Genomic DNA, 19,029 nt, shown 5'->3' on the forward strand with positions numbered 1-19,029 from the left:
AACCTGACTTGATGTGCAGCTGCTTTTTTTTTTAATGCCTTCACTTACAGTTGAAAACCACTAGTTACTTAAGGTTTCTTTAAACTATACTGCTTTCTGAATTGCATTAAGTAAAAAATGAAAGTGACTAATGCATACTCTTAACTCACCATCTGTTCTCGCCTCGATTCTGTTGTTTTTTCTGAGTCTGTGTTACGTTGCTGGCGATGTCGTTTTTCTCATTTATCATTCAACGCACTTATCGAACATGATTTTCAAGCGCTGGGGACATTGGGTCCCAAGCATCGTCCCGTTCCAGGTCCTGATCTGTACCTGCACCACGGTTCTGACTTTAGGTAAGAGGAATTAGTGGAAACAGAAAACAGAGTAAACGTTTCCCTTCAGAAAGCAGCATGTAAAGAGCTCATCTTCAACAGAAACACACAGAGAACGAGGAGTTTTTTGAAAATACATTTTTACTCTATGATGTTCATACAGTTGCTTTTATTTTTAAATAGGATTTTTACCGTTGAGAGAAGTTAAAACTCAAAAGGCAGACTTCTCTCAGCATTGTACACATACTGGCAGTTTAAAGTGGAAAAAAAAAGAAAACAGAAGAAAAGCTCAATATACAACACATATGATAAAAAAAAACAAAACAAAAAGACAAGCTCTATTACTCTGGCATTCATTCATCTATCTGACATCTTTAAAAAAACGATACATTACAGAGGGAATTAAAATAACACTGGAGCCCTTTTGACTTTTTCAGTCAAAATGCTCTTTTGACATTCTTTGTTTTTATTGAATTGCTGAGCACCGATAAATTAAAATGAGTTCTCAGACTGATACTACTCGGATCAGTGGTTATCGCTTTCCCCGTCTCAAAGTCGACAATTACAGATTTAATTGCTGAAACTCTCCTAAGACACGTTGAGAGACTCTGTCGTTTTGGGATCAACTAAACTCTGCAGAAACCTCAGAGAACATAAGGTAGTGTTTTCTTTCTGTCTTTTATAAAGCATTGTACAGTCACATTATTTACATACTCAGTATATTACAGCGCACGCGTCTTAATTTCAGTAGCTTGTGTGATGTGATTAATGCAGTGCTTGGTCTCTCCCTCGTGGAGAGGGTCCCGCCTCCCTGTGCTTCTGTGGCTATTTTATTGTTCTCAGGTTGGTATATTTCTGGTTCTAACTGTGTGAACAGGGTGACTCCGAGGGAGGGAGGGCCCTTTGTGATGAAGTTAGTGATTAAGGATCTAGAATCAGTCAGTGTCAGAGTGAAACTCTTGAAAATGTAGAAGAGAAAATGCATAGTGTATCCACTGCGGTGACTACATTTGTTGGGAGACGTGATGGTTTTGTTGGGTTGTCACAGTACTGCACCTTTGCAAAATGATTCGCCTGTTTAGAGGGAAGCTGTTTACAAGTTTGGATCAGTTGTTCTTTTCTAGGCACAAGGTTGATTTTTAAGGTTGCAGGCAGACATGGAGTGTTTTTTTTAATTCAAGGAAGATAAGAAAATGGCTTCACACACTACAGTCCATCTATACCTGCAACGATGTGCAAGGTTGTCTACAAAACACAAAGTTGTGCCTAATAACACGCCTCCGTGCGTACAGTACAGGAGGAGATTCAGCATTTTAAGGGCAAAAATGTCATTCCACTACACACTCAAGAGAATCTGAGCACCCGCTGACGTATTTTCTCTGGGTACGGTAACTAATTAAAGATAATTCATCTGGTCCAGATTTGTACTCATTTTATCAGCATTAGCACTTGCCTGATTCAGGCTGTGTGAATGTGGACATTAGGTGACTGTCTGTAAGCAACACAACTACAAAGTAGTCACAAAGTCATAGTACTCTGGCCCAGAACCAAATGTATATAAGGCTTTGTTTTCTTGTGGATTTACAAGTCTGTGGTAGATGGTCAGTTTTTGAGGCAACATTATTTACCTTGTATTTCTATTTTCTTTGTTTACCGTTGGGAAACCACAGCTCATCTGCTGTCAGATGGATTTACTGAATCACAATACTGAAAATCCTCAGGGGAGCGGTGGGATAGGATTGCTTTGCACCAGGTTTATTTTTTAAGTTTTTTTCTCCAAACTAGTGGGAAAGTTTAATGAACAATTATCCCTATTGCCTCAAAAGAACTGCTTATGGTTTGGTTTTTGGCAGGCTCCGCCACACGCCACTAGTAGGAGTCCAGCAGGGGGCAGGAGTGTGAGCGGATGTCGTTGTGTTTGTGGATGGCCTGGTCCAGATCCAGAGACCGTCCGTTTACGCTGACCTCCATACAACCGCTGTAGGGCGCTGACACGAACGTAGAGACCAGAGGAACATCTGAGGGGTGAAGAGACAACATCACAATCATTTCATAATCAGCGTGCAAACACTGATTTGTTTGTCCAAGTATTTGTCAGCGTTGAATCAATTGCTAAACATGCCGTCACGTGAAAGAGAAAGTACACCCTCTTTCAGTTGAAAGGTTTTAAACATCACGTCACAATTAAAGAAAAACTAGTTCTTGTCAGGTCTAAAAACTAAGTAAGTTAAGATGAATGAAAACATGATTACCTGGCATAATTAATGAACAAAAAACTAAGCCAAAAGGCAGAATCAGAAAGTGAAAACTAAGTACATCCAATGACTTAATATGTTGAAAAACTGCCTTTTGCAGTTGTTTCCTGTGTGATTTTATCAGTTTCACATCACTGTGAAGGACCAATCTTTTTATAGTATTCCATCACTTCATGTTTGAAGGTCAGGGGTGGGACTGACATCGAAACACCTTGATTTTTTGCTTTTGAGATTGCTATACTGGTACATGATGCAATTTCAACTAAGCAGGGAGTTCATGGTCAAATCAAAGTCCCCAAGTTCCCATGTCTTGTAGCTGCAACACAAGTCCAAACCATCACCCCTTGGCCACCGTGCTTGGCAGATGGTATGCGGTGCTTATGAGGAAATGCTGTGGTTGGGTTTCACCAAATACAGCCAATAACTTCACTTTAATCTCATGTGTATGAAGGTCATTGTTCCAGAAGCCTTGTAGTTTATTCAGATGGACATTTGCAAACCTAACACAGGCTGCCATTTCCTTTGGGAAAAGACATTTTTCTACAGGAAACTTTTCCAAAACAAGCCATTTACTATTATGAAGCTTAACATTGAATATTTTAACTGATTAAGATGTTTGTCACTATACCAGACATTCAAGCCGATTACATTGAAAGTCAGTTTTTTTTTTCTTCTTTTGACGAGTGCAATTTGGAGACATTAGAAATTGGCGATACTGGAACTGAAGATTTTCTAGCTGTCAAATTGGAGAAATCATTGCAAAAATGTACAATGTTTAAAATTAAGAAGAAATTATGGGGAATTCAGTAACACGGCAAGTTTTATTTGCATGGCACATTTCAGCAACAAGGAAACTTCAGTTAAAGAAGGTGTTTTTAGATAAGTAGAGCAGTTTCATAAATAAGAAATTAACATAACAATGTTTGCTTCCTTGCATTTATCTTGAGACACGAGAAGACGAGGGTGTTTGTTCTCACCTGGGAGGCCTCCTATAAAAGTGCTGGAATGCAAGAAAAGGCCGGTAGGAATTTCTGTGTCTTCACTTTGTCCAAGTTGGCCATCGACAAGGAGCTGGGTCTCATTGGCTGAAACTGTCACCTGGACATCATGACTCTGACCATCACAGAGGGGCGCAGGAGAACTGGCAATAACCACATCACCTACAAAAACCAGAATAACCTAAAAAAAAAAAAAAACAGAAGGTCAGTCTTCATCCCCGGTAATGCACTTAAAAAGATTCTGACCACATCCTGAGGCAGGATTGGGAATCACTCACATCACGCCACTCGCCAGTTGTGGGATGATAGTCGGCCAGAGCGATGGAGAGAGGCACCTTGTCCTGGTGAACGAGTGCAAACAGCACTCCTATAGCAGAGACGGGACGCAGGTTCAATCGCACGCTCAGGTTCTGGGATTCTGAAGTAGGGACAGCAGGGGGAAGGAACAGCAGGTCATGAACTTCCCCAACAAACACAGATGCGTTACACGTCGACAAAGTGAATGTTCAGTGATGAAATCCACCTCCTCATCCAAATAAACTGAACACTGAGTAACTGCTTTAGGAATGAGCAATTAGAGTCATTAAAGCCTCCACCACGGTATACATAACACACCCACCCACACAAACACACACAAACACACCGCACCATAGCTGATATTGAAGAATGCAAAGCCTTTTCCGGGGTAATAGGCTCCAGGAACCTCAGCGCTGAAACACTGCATGTTATCATTGGACCGGATGGTTTCTTGTATGGAGGTGTCTTCCCCCGTCAGCCAGCGCCACTCCTTCATACAGCCGTCCAGACGAGGGTTTACCTGCACAATCAAGTAACAAGTCACGACAGTGGGAATATGTTTATGGCATATATATATACTTTTAGTGTATCTTTAGAGAAGAACACAACTGCAAACAAACAAACACCTGATTGATAAGGCCATCCTCTTTGAAAGGGACACCTCCCACAGTGAGGTTGAGTTCATGCATGCCCTTCTTTAGTGTGAACAGATCACCATTTACAGCAATCTTCATAACAGCCTCTCGGTCAATCTTGATAACAAGACTCCGGCCCTGCTCCTCAACTGAGATCTGAGACAAATGCAAAACAAGCAGGGATATTTGAGTCAACTTATGTTCACAGTGTATAAGTGCAGATGAAGACCTGATAAAAACCTCTCACCTTTCTCCACTGGCCATCACTGACGATGGGGCCACTGCTAGTGACTCTGCTGACTGTGCCGTACTTCAGCTGCAGCTCCAGCTTCCCATTGTGCATTGCCAAAACAATCCAGGAGCTGTTTAAGTGACCTCCCGCAAAGAAAATCACCCCCTCGCGATCATAGGTGCGGAAGTCAAACTCCGCTGAAAAGCTAAAAGGAGGGGAGGGGAGATGAAGAGTAATTTTATTTTGGCTTTTTAACAAAACACACACCATTTTTCTTTTTGATCACCCATTTGTACTGCCTTTAACCCACATGAAGGCTCCTATCACACCATATATAACATACTGAGTCCATGTTCAGACCTGAACTGGGCCCTAGTGTGTTATACATGTGAATACAGTGTTGTATTTTTGTCAGGAGAAAACTATTGTTGAATATGAAAAAATAAATGAATTAAAGAAAAGGCTCACCCCGTATGAACTATGCGGCGGAAACGCAGCCGCACCACTGGAACACCGCTGAACATGCGGCCGAGGTAAAGAGAACGGGGGTTCCTCTTCAAGGATGGTGACATACACGGAGTTATAGGCTGGAGGACAAAACAAGAAACTTCAGATAACACATGCTGCCTCAAAAACCATTCCAGTACACAAGCTGCAATGTGAGTCATCAAAAGTTTCTGCAGGATTAACTAAGATTGATTTGAGACTTTTTAAACACCTCAAAAGGATGCAATTCAATACCGATTTCAAAGCCATACCAATGAAAATATGAAAGCACAACTGAAAATTATACTTTCATATTATTATTATTATTCTTTCACAGCATTTTACTTTTTAAAAGCAGAAAAGTATTTAGATAATGTTCAACTGGAAGAAGTGCAAAACATGAAGGAAAGGTGAAATGTGTGGTTAAATAATATACGACAGTTAGTGTACTGCACCTTACAGCTCCTGAGGTCCCGTCCCAGCTTCATGCCGTGTCGACCATCACAGAAGCAGCGGAAACTCCCCAGAGTGTTCAAACACTCCTCCGCACACACACCGGCTTCACACTCATCCACATCTGACGGGTGACACAGCAGGTGGGAACAAGTAATTAGAAGGTTTATCACGGGTTCGGAAGAAGACGGTTAGTGGAGTATCAATCACGTTAGTTGGGGAATTTGTCAAAACAACAGAAAAACAGAAAATAAAACATCCATTTCACAAGAATGCAAAGATAGATAGATAGATAAACCGTTATTAATCCCTTGGGTAGGTTCCCTTCAGGAAATTGGAAGTAAATTAAAGAAAAAAACAAAAACAAAAACTTTTTTTTCTTTCAACATATCAAGGAATGCAAACACACTTGAGTGAAGTGCTGTTTGACGTTGGCTTGGTGGTACCTCCCTGCTCCATATGTAACCATACATGGCCATGGGGAGATTGGCCATTAATAAAATTAATTCTCTGGAGAGGGACATTAGGGTTATGCAAACCCATGTTCCCACCACACAGAATAACAGGCCAGACCAGTGATTTATGGCTTAAACAGTCTATTTCCATTATGTGACGTTGAAGTTATTTTATCTTTTTTTTTATTATTATTCCAACAAATACTTATCTGGACAAATGTGTTATCATAGAACCGTTTTGTCAATACAGCCTACAGCATTTTTTATTTATTTTTTTTTAAGGAAAAACAAGACCCAAGTTCTCTGACACAGTCCAGATTTGTATATCTTGAACTTTTGATTCCAGTCAGTAAACTCCGGAGCTCCAGTAGCATTTTGTACAACTGCACTGAGCTGTCAGGCGGACTTCAGATGACTGGTTGAAGAAATCCTAATTAATTGTGCTTATAAGAAACATATTTTCTCACAAGATGACACAATTTCCTAAAGTCTTAATAGAATTTTTCTGACATGCTTTGGTCAAAATACCAGAAATACAGTGGAACTCCTTCTACTGTGTTGTTGCACCTCTTTCTGCAATCATCTGATCAAACTTATAGCACTTTTATGGGAAAGCCATTCTCTTTTAACAGCTGTTTTGCTGTGGATTTGTCTCCAGCTGAGGAGATCTCTCTTGGAGGAGGTGTTACAGAGCTGCAGAATGTTATGGAAGCTGTGGCCAAGCCACAACATAGTTATGCAGATTAAATTGAAAAGCAATTTTCATTTCTCAACTCTTCTCAATTTCCTTTATATATTCATTTGATTTAATAGATACAAATATTGCCCAGCCCCAGGTATACAAATACTTGCTCAAACTCTCACACATTTCCCCTCCTTGACAACCATGTCTGCCTCACTCAGCTGCACCCCTCACTGTGTATTCTTTGTATAATTTGTATAATCTTTTGTATATTTTTTGTATAATTGCCCTGTAAAATTGTAAATAGGTTATGTTTATTTTTATTCAGAACTGTCCCTTTTTCTTTTTTCTTTTCTTTTCTCTCTCTACCTCAAACTGCTGCACCTTAAATGTTTATACTGTTTATTCTGTATCTTTGTTTTATTGTTTATTTTATTTTATGACCAAAGAGCGAAACTAGCGGAGTCAAATTCCTTGTTGGACAATGTTCGAACCTGGCCAATAAAGATGATTCTGATTCTGATTCGCATTATTATACCTTTATACTATATTATACTTAAAATGAAACACACCTTTTTGGCACTTCTTACTACTGCATTAAAATCAACCATTCTGCTAAATTGTAGGTAAACTACTGATTCAGTCTTTGTATTTGCTTCTTTACTTATATATTTTTTAAAGTCCTGGAGACAGAGTGGACAACAGTGGAAAGTGACCTTTTACCTACTTGTGCAGAATTTCCCCAAATATCTTTGCATTCCTCTCTTGACCCCCCAATGCAACTGCACCAAGTCCTGCTGAGGGTGGAGCTGTTTCTCGCTCACTTCTCTTTTCTCCTTTACTCTGTATGTGTTCATTTCATAACACCCGACCAGCCGGGTTATTCATGCTTACCGACACAGCTTTTGCTTTCGTTGTCATAGACATAGCCAGTATCACACAAGCAATCGTAGCTGCCGTCCTTATTCTCACATCGTGCTGTTCCACACACACCCGGATTCTCACACTCGTTGACATCTGAAAGGCACAAAATATGTGTTCAGTTGAGAAGCGAAGTGCTAGACTGTCTAAAATTCAACAGAACCACTTTGTAAAAAGTCAATCTGAAAGGAAAAAACCTCTATCTCCCTCATGCAGGCGGCGCAGGTTCGAATCCCAGCCTGCCGCTCTGTATTGTGCCCCCCCATCCCCCCCTCGTTTCTCTACCTGAGTTTCCCGTCTAGCCACTTTCAAAACAAAGGCCAAAAGCCACAAAAAAAAAAAATCTTTAAAAAAAACAAGAAGTATGGGAAATAAAACTTCATTACAAGATACTCCGGACTGGTTAAATCTAATTATATTTTGACAAAAGCACTATCAAAAATGAAAGTATTGACTGTTACAGTCCACGCTTAATAAAACTGCAGATACAGCACAAACATAATGTGTTCATTCAAGCTCTTCAATGAAACTACTTTTCACTAAAAACTGAAATCATTCATTGTAGAAGACATTTGAAAGCATTACATTGGATGGGAATTTGAAAATGTCTGTGTTTTCATAGTTGTTAAAAAACAGACTCGGTTATTTGTAGTTACAGCTCTGACTTAAATCCAGCTGTAAGCCTGAGCACATCTGTGGTTTGTGGCTTACCATTACACATGTGCCGTCCAACCAGCATGTAGCCTTGATTACAGGAGCAGCGGTAACTGCCCATTGTGTTGTTACAGTCATGGTCACAACCTCCGTTTCTATTGCTGCACTCGTCGACATCTGCAAAAAACACAGTGGCACTGTTGACATAAATGTTGGTTTATGTTAAGCTTTCCCAAACAATATGTATTACCGGAGAAAAGATTTCAAAGTTTAATTCTTAATTAATCCTGAAGTTCGAACTTAATATATATTCTTAATATTCTTAATATATATTTTGCACAATTAACTGTCCCATTTACTTTGACAAACTATTTAAAAATAACTTATACAGTGGTCATGAAGTGGAAAAGTCTCAGCCTGAGTCAAACTGAATCTGTTTAAATTTCCTCTTACAGTAAGGTGGCAGGATGAGTCACAGTGGAAATGTTCTCTCTTATGTTGTGTGTATAACTTATGTGTACTTTCCAACTCCTCCTGATATACATGCTATTTGTTACATTTTCCGTGTAAATTTCACTCTGAGGACATACAATCCACCCTCAGATTCAACACAGCAGATAGTTTTGACGTTATACTTGTTGTGTAGTCTGCGACTGCAGTTTTCTGTTCATGCAGTTTGTGTTGAACTGTCACCCCATTCACACAATGATAACAGCAGCAGTGGGATATTAATAACATTGGTAAATAAAATTACAGTGATGTGTAAGAGCATGATTTAAAACATTACAAATGACAGTGATGGGAAGTCATTTCTTTCAAAGCGGTGAAGAGGACGGGCGTTAGCTTTCAGAAACAAGGTCACTGGTTTCACGTCGATGCAGAAACCCTTGATGTGACGCTGCAAAAATTCAACCTCAATTGAGTGTGAGCACAGAATGTCCAAGCTTATGATGATGACAAGTACCTTTCTCACATCTGGCTCCTGTCCAGCCTGTAAAACAGTGACAGAGGAAGTCTCCCTTTTTGTCCTCGCAGCGCACTGTGCCTTTGGCATTACAGGGGGAGGGAGAGCACTGATCTGGGATATCTTAAAGAGTGAGAAAAAAACAAGACAAATAGACATAGAAATAGCTGTTATCAGTTGTTACTTAAAAATCAAGTCTGAGCAAGTTGAACGCCTGCATTGAATGTAACTGTAGACCACACCAGGCAGAGGAAGGGCATCACTGATGTTCTGCATATCAAGAGTTCAGTATAAATAGCCTATTGCTGGCTAAGCTGTCCTTCTGGAGATGCCCCAATTCAGCTCTTCTCACAGAACCATTCCTGTAACTCTCACGAGAAAACATCAAATAGATATCCCACTGTCGTTTTTTTTCCTATTTGCTTTTCTTTTCCATTAAATATTTTCACTTAAGCCCTCTCTTTCACCCCAAGCTTGTGCAAGACTAAATCTCTTTCTTCATAAAGTTTCCTTTTCCGAGCTGCAGAGTTTGAATGTGCAGCAAGTCTGGACATGTCGGCTGCAGTTCAGTGAATGACAGCAAAGGACAGTGCCTGGAGAAAGTGAGTGGAGCAAGACAGAGATAAGTGCACATAGAAAAAACACAACACAAGTTTTGCTGAATGATTTTTAACATTATTTTCAGTTTTAATTAGTTTTACGAGTTTAATAACTTTTGAGTTTTTTTGTTTTTTTTTATGATTTTTGCCTTTACACACCACCAAAATGGATCTGAAATAAAACATTTAAGACATGATCAAAGTATAAACTTTCAGCTTAAAGAGGTTTTACAAAAATAGGGCATTTATAATTTAGGAAAGTGTCTCCATTTTCAAATCCTCTGAAGTTGAACTATGATAGGAAAAGTAGTTATACGCCAGGTGCCGTCCATGCCCTCATTTCTTCAAGACAAATGGAGCAGATAAAAGGCCTGGAGTTGATACCGGGTACTGAGATGGCACCTGGTATCTGTTTGATAGAGATACCAACATGAAGTCCAAGAAGCATGGGCAAGTACGGCTGCCAGTGGAATGGGCTCACAGGTGTATGTTGATAATGTGACTGCAGGCAGATGCAGCAAGACCAATCCTACGGTGTAAAGTGCTGTTAGAGCAAATGACTGAGCCCAATAATTCAGTAATCCTGAGTCAGACAACAGTTCTAATGAAAATAAAAAGGCTCCATCACGTGGTTACATTTTCACTACAAGACCATAATTTTTAGGTAATCTTATTTAACTGGAGAGAAATCAACTTATAACTGAAATAGTTTTGAGGATTTGTGTACTTCTTTTTCCCCCACATATATGCAGCAACAAGTCAACTGCCCACCAATTTTCAGATTTAGTAAAATTTTATTGGACTTTATAAAGGTTTATAAAAATATCTGGCATTGTATTAACCTAAAAGGTGCAGAAAACAATAGGTGACATTCATAGTCAAAGATGAAGCTTAGAATAATCCACTGGATCCAGGAAAAAGTGTTTCCACAACAATCTAATTTTGTCTATGTTTCTACAGTTCAGCAAGGGAAACAATGTAAGCTGTAGACTACAAAAACAGAAGCTGGAAGAAGAAGATAATTAACACTATCTGCTAGGCTTACAATAAATACACTTTTCTTGTGTCATTGCAAGATAAAATGCTGTATCTGCATCATTTCATGAATGGAGTTACTAGAAACTAGGATCTGCTTGGATACTGGTCTACCAGCCCACACTAATCTGCACTGGCTCAGGAGGCAGACAGGCAGGATAGTGAGAGAAGTGATGGGAGAGAGGCAGTGTGCTGACAGATGGTGTTAAAAGCAATGCTGTATCTTTAAGTACTGAGATGCTGCAGCTGAGTCATGGAAATGCCACCTGAGACTCCTCGGCCAATAGCAGTAAAGCTGGGCTGGTACAGGGCTTCTGGATCCTGATGCAGCAAAAATCGCGTGCTCCACTCACATAGGATGTTTTCTCTCACGTCACTCTAGCACGGAACTCACAAAAAAACTGGTGCAGATATCCAAAGAGTGAATGTGTGACGTCTGAAGGGGTGTGTCACCCATTCACCAATGTGCAGCATCACTGTGGCAAAGTGCTGCAATATTAGTCATGACTACCTGCTATTACGCACCAAGTCACAGTCAGATCCGTATCATACCGCAAAGCCTGACCTAGATTTGATTAGAAAAAAAGAAATTATACAATCCTATTTCCTTTCCACTACACTTGACAGAGATGCAAAGCAATGATACTGCAGTGCAGTGCAGTGCCACCTCAAAATAAAACTAAATGCTGGTCTGTTTGTCTATTGTACTATATCCGGAGTAAAAATTGAGATAGAAAGACAGTTTGAGAAAAAAAATTAGAAGGAGGATTCAGGTATGCATAAACAAAAGTGCTGATAAAACTTACTATGGACACACGTGACCAGATCCTGTTTTTTCTTTTCAGAATCTCCAAACCTTTCCACACAGGCTGAACAAAGACAAACATAACACCAAAATGAAAATATGACAAACAGATCATCAGTTAAACCAGCTAAATGGGTGAGGATGCAAGGTTTTAGGGAAAATGATCACTTACCCATATACTTGGGATAGAAGTAATCCTAAAAATCCGAGGGACATGATTGAAAAAAAAGAGGATAAAATTATAGTTAGACATAAAAAATTCATACATGACATTTTTCAGGATAACTTTTCATCCAATACTTCATTACTGTTCTCATGTAGTGTGAAAGAAAAGCAGTTCATTAACAAACATAATGCGTTTCATTTCAACAGAAACTAAAACCTAATTCTTCTGTCATCTGCTGTGCTTTAAAGAGATCAGCCCTTTGCCAGGGGCTTCCTAAAATTCTCTACATTCCTGACAGCAGTAACATCCCTCACACCGCCTGGTTGCAGTACTCCTACACATGCAGGTTAACATTTTGAGAAAATGCACAAATGAAAAAGCATCCCATGGAGGCAAAGAGATTTGCTGCAGTTAGTGGCAATGCAGCAAACTTGGGTGCTTTGTAAAGAGACAGTCACCGGGCAAAAGCCTGCAGAAGCTAAAAATAATTTTTACAACATCAAACCTAGATGTGAGAGAGATTTGATCAGTGGCAACCAATGTGCACATTGCTTTAAAAGCAGCATGGACACAGAACTGGTGAAGCTGTTTCTGAACCTAACCTACATGTAACATATGCAGTTGGGACTTCTTGGTCATTTTTTGAAAGATCACTCCACAAATGAGACCAGCATCTTGGTGAGGTGACATGCAATGCGAGGATGACCCAAGAAAACCTTATTCTCTCACTCTCCCCATCTCTGCAGAGCCTCTAAGCTGCAGCTGAGCAAAATGCAGAGTCAGAGTTGAGCAGTTTTCTGAATGAATAATGCAGCTGTAAATGAGACTGCAGCTGTGTGTCACGACATGGTTAGAAAACTTCAACCATACACATGCTATTCTTTGGATCGCGTGTATCTTCGTGATTATAAATGCCACCTGACTTCCTCATATTCCTTTGAGCTCAGCTCAGCTTCACTTGAATCCCCCCCTCATCTTCTATGTCTCTGCTTCACTAATCGTACAGAAGAATCTGAGTCATTGATCGGTGATGGCCACAATCAGTCCCTCTGAATTCACTATGTCAAATCTCAAAGTGTTAGTTATTAGAGGGCAAAGGAGTGCTGGCCTAATGCTGAAAAATACCAATTCCCGGTACCACTTGCAATCATTAATCTCAGATTAATCTCAAATCAAGCAGTCAAACTGACCAAAACATTCACATGTTTGCTATGTATTTCTCTGACTGAGACATGTGAATTCAAATGTGAATTCACAGTCCTACCCCACCGTTACTGACGCATCAGGTTATTTATATCTTTGGAACTGGTTTGCATATTTACCAAACGTAGTACATATTCAACAGGCTTATGGTAGCTAATCCGCAGTTAATATTCCCACGCAAACCCCTTTATGTGTGGCTAAATGTTAAGTAGAAAAACAGAAAACCTGACCCTGTGTTTGCAGATTAGTGACGCAATGTATGAGATATTTCTCACCCTTGTTTATTTCAAAGTAGAAAACAGACATTAGGCGTTGTTTTCATCTCTGACGTGTGTACGGACACGCAAGTTTATGCAAGATACAGTGATTCAGATAGCAAAGTAGGAAAATATATAGAAGATAATCAGGTACTTCTCACATTCGGCCAGAAATGCAATGTGTGTGTTTTTGTTTTTGCACAGATTATAAAATGGGAGGGTGAAGAGATAAAGAGAGCGAGGGGTCATTTCATACTATGAAGCTTAGTCACATTGACTCAAAGTATGTCACTGTCACAACAACAAACTAAAGGGAAACACAACATGTCAGCAGGTCTTTAACCTGGGAATATTACCAAACAGGACTTATTAGAGCACTAACACCAGCAGCTCAGACTATGAATCATTAGTCTGGTCTGACATTCCTCACAGTCATCATAGTCCAGGGGCCAGAGCCTAAAATTTCACTTGTCAGTACCACTCAAGGTGACAAAACTTAATGATTTTTGAAAATATCCATCCAAAGAACCTTTTAAGCATTCATTCAAGCTAAGAGGTGAATCTTTCTGACCAACATAGAGGTCACTGCAGCTCTTTAAACTATAAACACGATTTTCACCTAAATGATATACTATCTTTTAGCCCTGTGTCATCTAGGAACAACAGAGACACAAAATACAAAAACTGGAATAGCCTACCCCCTTTAAAATGATACCAAAGACAATATAGTGAAACATTGACAGATATCCCGTACACGAGTCTAAATATGCAGCAGCATCTAAAATGTAATTTTCTGAAGGGGGTGGGTAACTATGATACAGCTGCCACTCAGGAAGGGTTTTCATACTAAATCATCATCTATAGACATGGATCTTTTCAAAAATGATGAGCATGTTTTGTCACCTTGAGTGGTACTGATATCTGGTCTGGCCCATGGACTATGACTTTGGAGTTGAACATGATGTAAACAAGACAGCTTGCAAAAGTCCAAATCATCACGCTGTTAATGGCGGTGTTGTTAAATATGAAGCCTGGTTTTTTTGCATTTCCAAACTCTCACCGTCTCCGGGTCGTTCTCAAACACCTCCCTGGCCTCCTCCTTGGTGCACCTCTCCTCCACACACTCCCTCTCCAGGTGGCCCTGCTTCGTCTCCTCGAACACCTGGTTGGCTCTCCGGTGTCTGCTCAGGAACTGGTTCGCCTCTCGAGGAGATATCAAAACTGAAAAGAGAGGAGAAAGTTACACCCATTAAATAACCAATACATCAATCATGGGTCGTAACGCCTGCTCTCAGTAGCCAGTGGACAATAAGATGTGCAATATCTGCCAATCTACCTCACAACACTCCACCTGCTTTTCTGCACTGTTTAACTGTATATACTGTTCATATCCTGTGTTTATACATATTTTATACGTATCTTTTTATATATTTTTTCTGACTTTTCAGTCTTTTTACCCCTCCCCTATATGTGTGTACTGCTGACAACAAATAAGTTTCCCCACTGAGGGAGAAAATAAAGGATATCTTATCTTATCTTAACAGGGCTCGGGGAGCTAGTTTTTTTTTTATCAATATCTTGATTTTTCATTCACACACAGAATATTATAATAAAGGACATTTCACAGCTATTTTTGACTTTACAGTCTTAAGCCTGAATTATGGTTCCGCGTTAAATCGACGCAGAGCCTACGCCGTAGGGTACGGCGTAGGGTACGCGGCGCGCATTGGCTCTGCATTGGTGTAACGCGGGACCATAAATCAGCCTTTAACCCCCCCCCCATCAACCAACATCCCTTCTCTCTTTACATCTCTTGTTATAATATCCAAAATTACTACAAAATAAAAATCAGTAATATTGTAAACACAGTCCGATGGTACCTTTAGCAAATTAAAAATATACATAAACAAAACGAATAAACTAAAATCACACTTTTACTGTCGCCCTCCAAAAATCCTTCCCCTTCCTTGGTTCACCACTACTCTGAAATGTAGGTGTCCTGCAGTTTCCTCCCGTACAAGCGCCTATATCTCCTTTTCTAATACGCCAAACGTATTCCAGATTTCCTCGTACTTCCCGAGTTTGTTTTTTAATGTTTATGTTATTTTCTCCCTTTTCCCAGGGGAGCTAGTTAGCCGCCTAGGTGGCCCTGTTCCTCACCGCCGTCCGAGCTTCGCAGCGCCGGCAGGAGCAGCAGCAGCAGCGCCCACAGCCACCGGCTCAGCCGCATGCTCTGGCCGGGAAGGGAGGCGCCGAGGTCGGGGAAACTTTCTCCTCCCTGCACGCTCGGAGCGTTGCCGACAAAAAAAGTCGGTGCGAAAATGTAGTTGAAAAGGTAGTTGCAGGTATGCAAAAATAAAAAAAATAAAAAAATCACTGCTACGAAACGTCGAGAGCAGACACAAATGTCAGACGAGCGAGGAGGTCCGTGCGGCGGCTCTGCTCGCCCCCATGGCGGGTTGGTGGTGGACTTGCTCCGGGCGGACTGGCAGCTGCACCTCGGTCTCCTGCAGGAGGGGTTGGTCTGAGGAGAAGTGCAGGCACGAGTTTGTAATGATGCAGCCTCCTCCTCCCGACACCTTCACCCTCCCTCCCTTTTCTCCTGTGCGTGTGGCCGTGCAAGGCTGGATTATGATTCTGCGTTAAAGCGACGCAGAGCCCTCGCCGTAGGGGACGACGTAGCCTACGGCGTAGGTTACGCGGCGACGCAAACTTCCGCCGCGTACCTACGGCGTAGGCTCTACGTCGGTGTAACGCGGAACCATAAATCATCTTTGTGTGTGTGTGTCCACACAGGAAAAACAGACCAACTTGCACGCAAGGTTGTTCTTCCACATTATTCTATAAAGTTGATCACTAAATATTTTACCTGCTTTTTTGCACTGTTTTTTCTCTCGCACGACCTCAACTTCCATTGCAATGCAATGGCTGCCGTTTATTTTAGTTTAGTATTTTATGTTTTAGTTGTATTGGTTTTAACATTCTGCTTCCTGAAAGGATTTACTGTATATACTGTTTATATCTCGTAATTATATATTTTTTTTTACTTTTTTTTACCCCTCCCCTGCATGTGTGTGTTAAGTGTACTGCTGCTAAACAAAGTGAGTTTCCCCATTGAGGGAGAAATAAAGGATTATCTTATCTTATTTTATCCTAAATTCATTTTATTCATTCATTTTCAGTAGGTTGGATTATTGCAATGGCATCTTTACAGGCCTTAATAAGAAATCAATCAGGCATCTGCAGCTGATCCAGAACGCTGAGTCCTTTACAAACACCAGGAAACTGGACCATATTACACCGGTCATGAAATCACTACACTGGCTTCCAGTGAGTCAAAGGGTTTAAAATCTTACTGCTGGTCTACAAAGCACTGAATGGTCTTGGACCAAAATACATGGTTGATCTGTTAGTTCCTATGAAGCTCCCAGACCCCTGAGGTTCATCTGGATCTGGTTTGTTGTCAATCCCAAGAACCAGAACCAAGCAAGGTGAGGCAGCGTTCAGTTATTCTGCTCCTCATCTGTGGAACAAACTTCCTGTAGACCTGAGGTCTGCTGCAACTGTAGATCCTTTAAATCAGGCCTAAAAACATTACTGTTTACTGAAGCTAATCTTAAATTAAATACTTACCTGCTGTATTCTACTGCCTTTAATTTTTAACAACTTGTGATTTTTATTATTTTACCTCTTTTCTTATCATTTAATTTGTTATTTACTGTTTAATTGTCTTGCCGCTTTTAATGTTGATGTAAAGCACTTTGAATTACCTTGTGTTGAAATGTGCTATACAAATAAACTTGCCTTGCCTTATTCTCTCCAGACTGAGGCTGCTGCAGTTAACTAGTTACCAAGTAAATTTAATCAAGTAAAAGTAGTATACTGACACTTTAATTCTCTTTCAATCATCTTTAATGCTGAGTTTAATCACAGTGCATCATCAATACATTTTATATTACCACGAATGTTGTTTAATTAGGATGTTGAAGAAGCCATGGTAGTGACATTGTTATTACTTCAGTGTATTTATTTATTTATTGCATATTTTATCCTACTTTGGATAATTAGCGTTTGCTGCTGGTGCGCCTGGGACAGGGAAATGTCCCACAAGTGGGAATATTAAAAGTCTTATCTATCTACCAAGAAGCTGAATGGACTGCCAGAGTTCTAAGTTAGCAGAAAGAAGGCACAAATAAATAAATAAAACAAGAAAAGAATAATAACAACCAAGAAATTAAACAAAACAGTCAACTTTTCCATGAAAGTGGCCATAAACAAAGTTTGTTTATTGTTTATGTGGTTCAGAAGTACAGACTAATCTCCATTAGGCTAAAGTGAGATATTTTATCGATGACTTCAGTTAAAAATCAAAAGCTGTCTTGCATTTGTGATTTTCACCTGACAACAGTCCTTTAGATAATTTCTAACTAAGCTGGCACATCTTAAACCCCATCTTCCATGATAAATTGTTCCAGCTCATGCAAATTGCATGGTTTTTGAGCACAGACATTAACCTCGAGCTCCCTCCAAAAGCTTTTATAACTGAGATCTGAAGAGGGGCACACCACGACCTTGATTTATGGTGTTTTTTAAAAGATTTTGGATTAATTTAGGTGTTTGCTTTTGGGTTAGTGTGTTCTTGGAATATCCAGTAGCAACCTAAAGCTAGACTGGCAGCATATTTATTTATGTTAGTCTTTTTCTGCTGTCAAGAGTATCAAACCAACCCTTTTTTTTTTTTTTTTTACATGATCCCATTCATCCTCATACAAACTTCCCTGCGCCCGAAGCAGCTAAACAGCCCCAAACCATGATACTCCCAACAGCATGTTTCACTGTGGGAACTGTGGTTCTTGAGCTGAAGCCTCTTGCTTCCTTTGCCTAAGAAGAAGCAGCATCTCTGTGTGCAAACAGCTCAAATTTGGTCTCATCAAACCAAAGCACAGACTTGCAAAACTCATTCCCATGTGTCAGATGTTTACAGGCAAATTCAGTCTTGTTTTGATGTGGTGCTGTGAGAGCAATGGAGTTTGTCTTGGCCACCACAATGAAGGGCCCTCACAACAGCTGTCCATCAATCATGAAGTCCAGAAGAGCCAGAAACTATACATTTTATAGACATTTCTGATGCCTACTTTCCAGATTTCATAGTTCCCCTTTCAGTGGGCATCCCTTGGAATATCGAAGTTGTGACTAATTAAAATATTAGTAGCTAATTAACATTTTAATTAATATGTATCATCATTCACTGCTCTTGTAGAAAGGTGATTTTTTTTTGCATATTTAACAAGCCCATTACTCATTTAGTTGTTCAATTGAAAAAAGTGTCTCCGTATTACAATTTGTAATTTACATTTCTTATAACAATGTAATTGGTTTTCTGAGGCTAGTGTAATTATATCTGTAATACTATTCAATAGTATCTCATATTTACACTGCAACTATTTGTATACTTAAAATGCTTAAATCAACACTGCTTATTAAAATGGTCTCTTTTTTTAAAAGATACTTTTGTAATTTTAGAAATAAAATGCTTTCTTTTCAATGTTGTTGGTTCCATGAGTAGTTACTTTCGCATAAACTGAAAACCTCCCACGCATTTATTCTAGATACACATC

At 39.9% G+C, this 19,029-nt stretch overlaps 1 protein-coding gene across 1 annotated transcript; it reads right to left on the reverse strand.

The window, feature by feature from the left end:
• Positions 1–435: 435 nt before the first annotated feature.
• Positions 436–15,949, reverse strand: gas6 (growth arrest-specific 6). The gene is made up of 15 exons (XM_061741601.1): positions 15,572–15,949; positions 14,472–14,632; positions 11,958–11,982; positions 11,787–11,849; positions 9,347–9,469; positions 8,440–8,559; positions 7,702–7,824; positions 5,673–5,794; positions 5,200–5,318; positions 4,747–4,936; positions 4,491–4,655; positions 4,216–4,384; positions 3,846–3,985; positions 3,547–3,748; positions 436–2,332 (listed from the first exon to the last, which is right to left on the reverse strand). The coding sequence occupies exons 1-15, from the start codon at positions 15,639–15,641 to the stop codon at positions 2,184–2,186; spliced, it is 1,941 nt and encodes a 646-aa protein (XP_061597585.1). The 5' UTR covers positions 15,642–15,949; the 3' UTR covers positions 436–2,183.
• Positions 15,950–19,029: the final 3,080 nt, after the last annotated feature.

The sequence above is a fragment of the Cololabis saira genome, chromosome 2 (genome assembly GCF_033807715.1).
Source record: "Cololabis saira isolate AMF1-May2022 chromosome 2, fColSai1.1, whole genome shotgun sequence".
Taxonomy (NCBI): domain Eukaryota; kingdom Metazoa; phylum Chordata; class Actinopteri; order Beloniformes; family Belonidae; genus Cololabis; species Cololabis saira.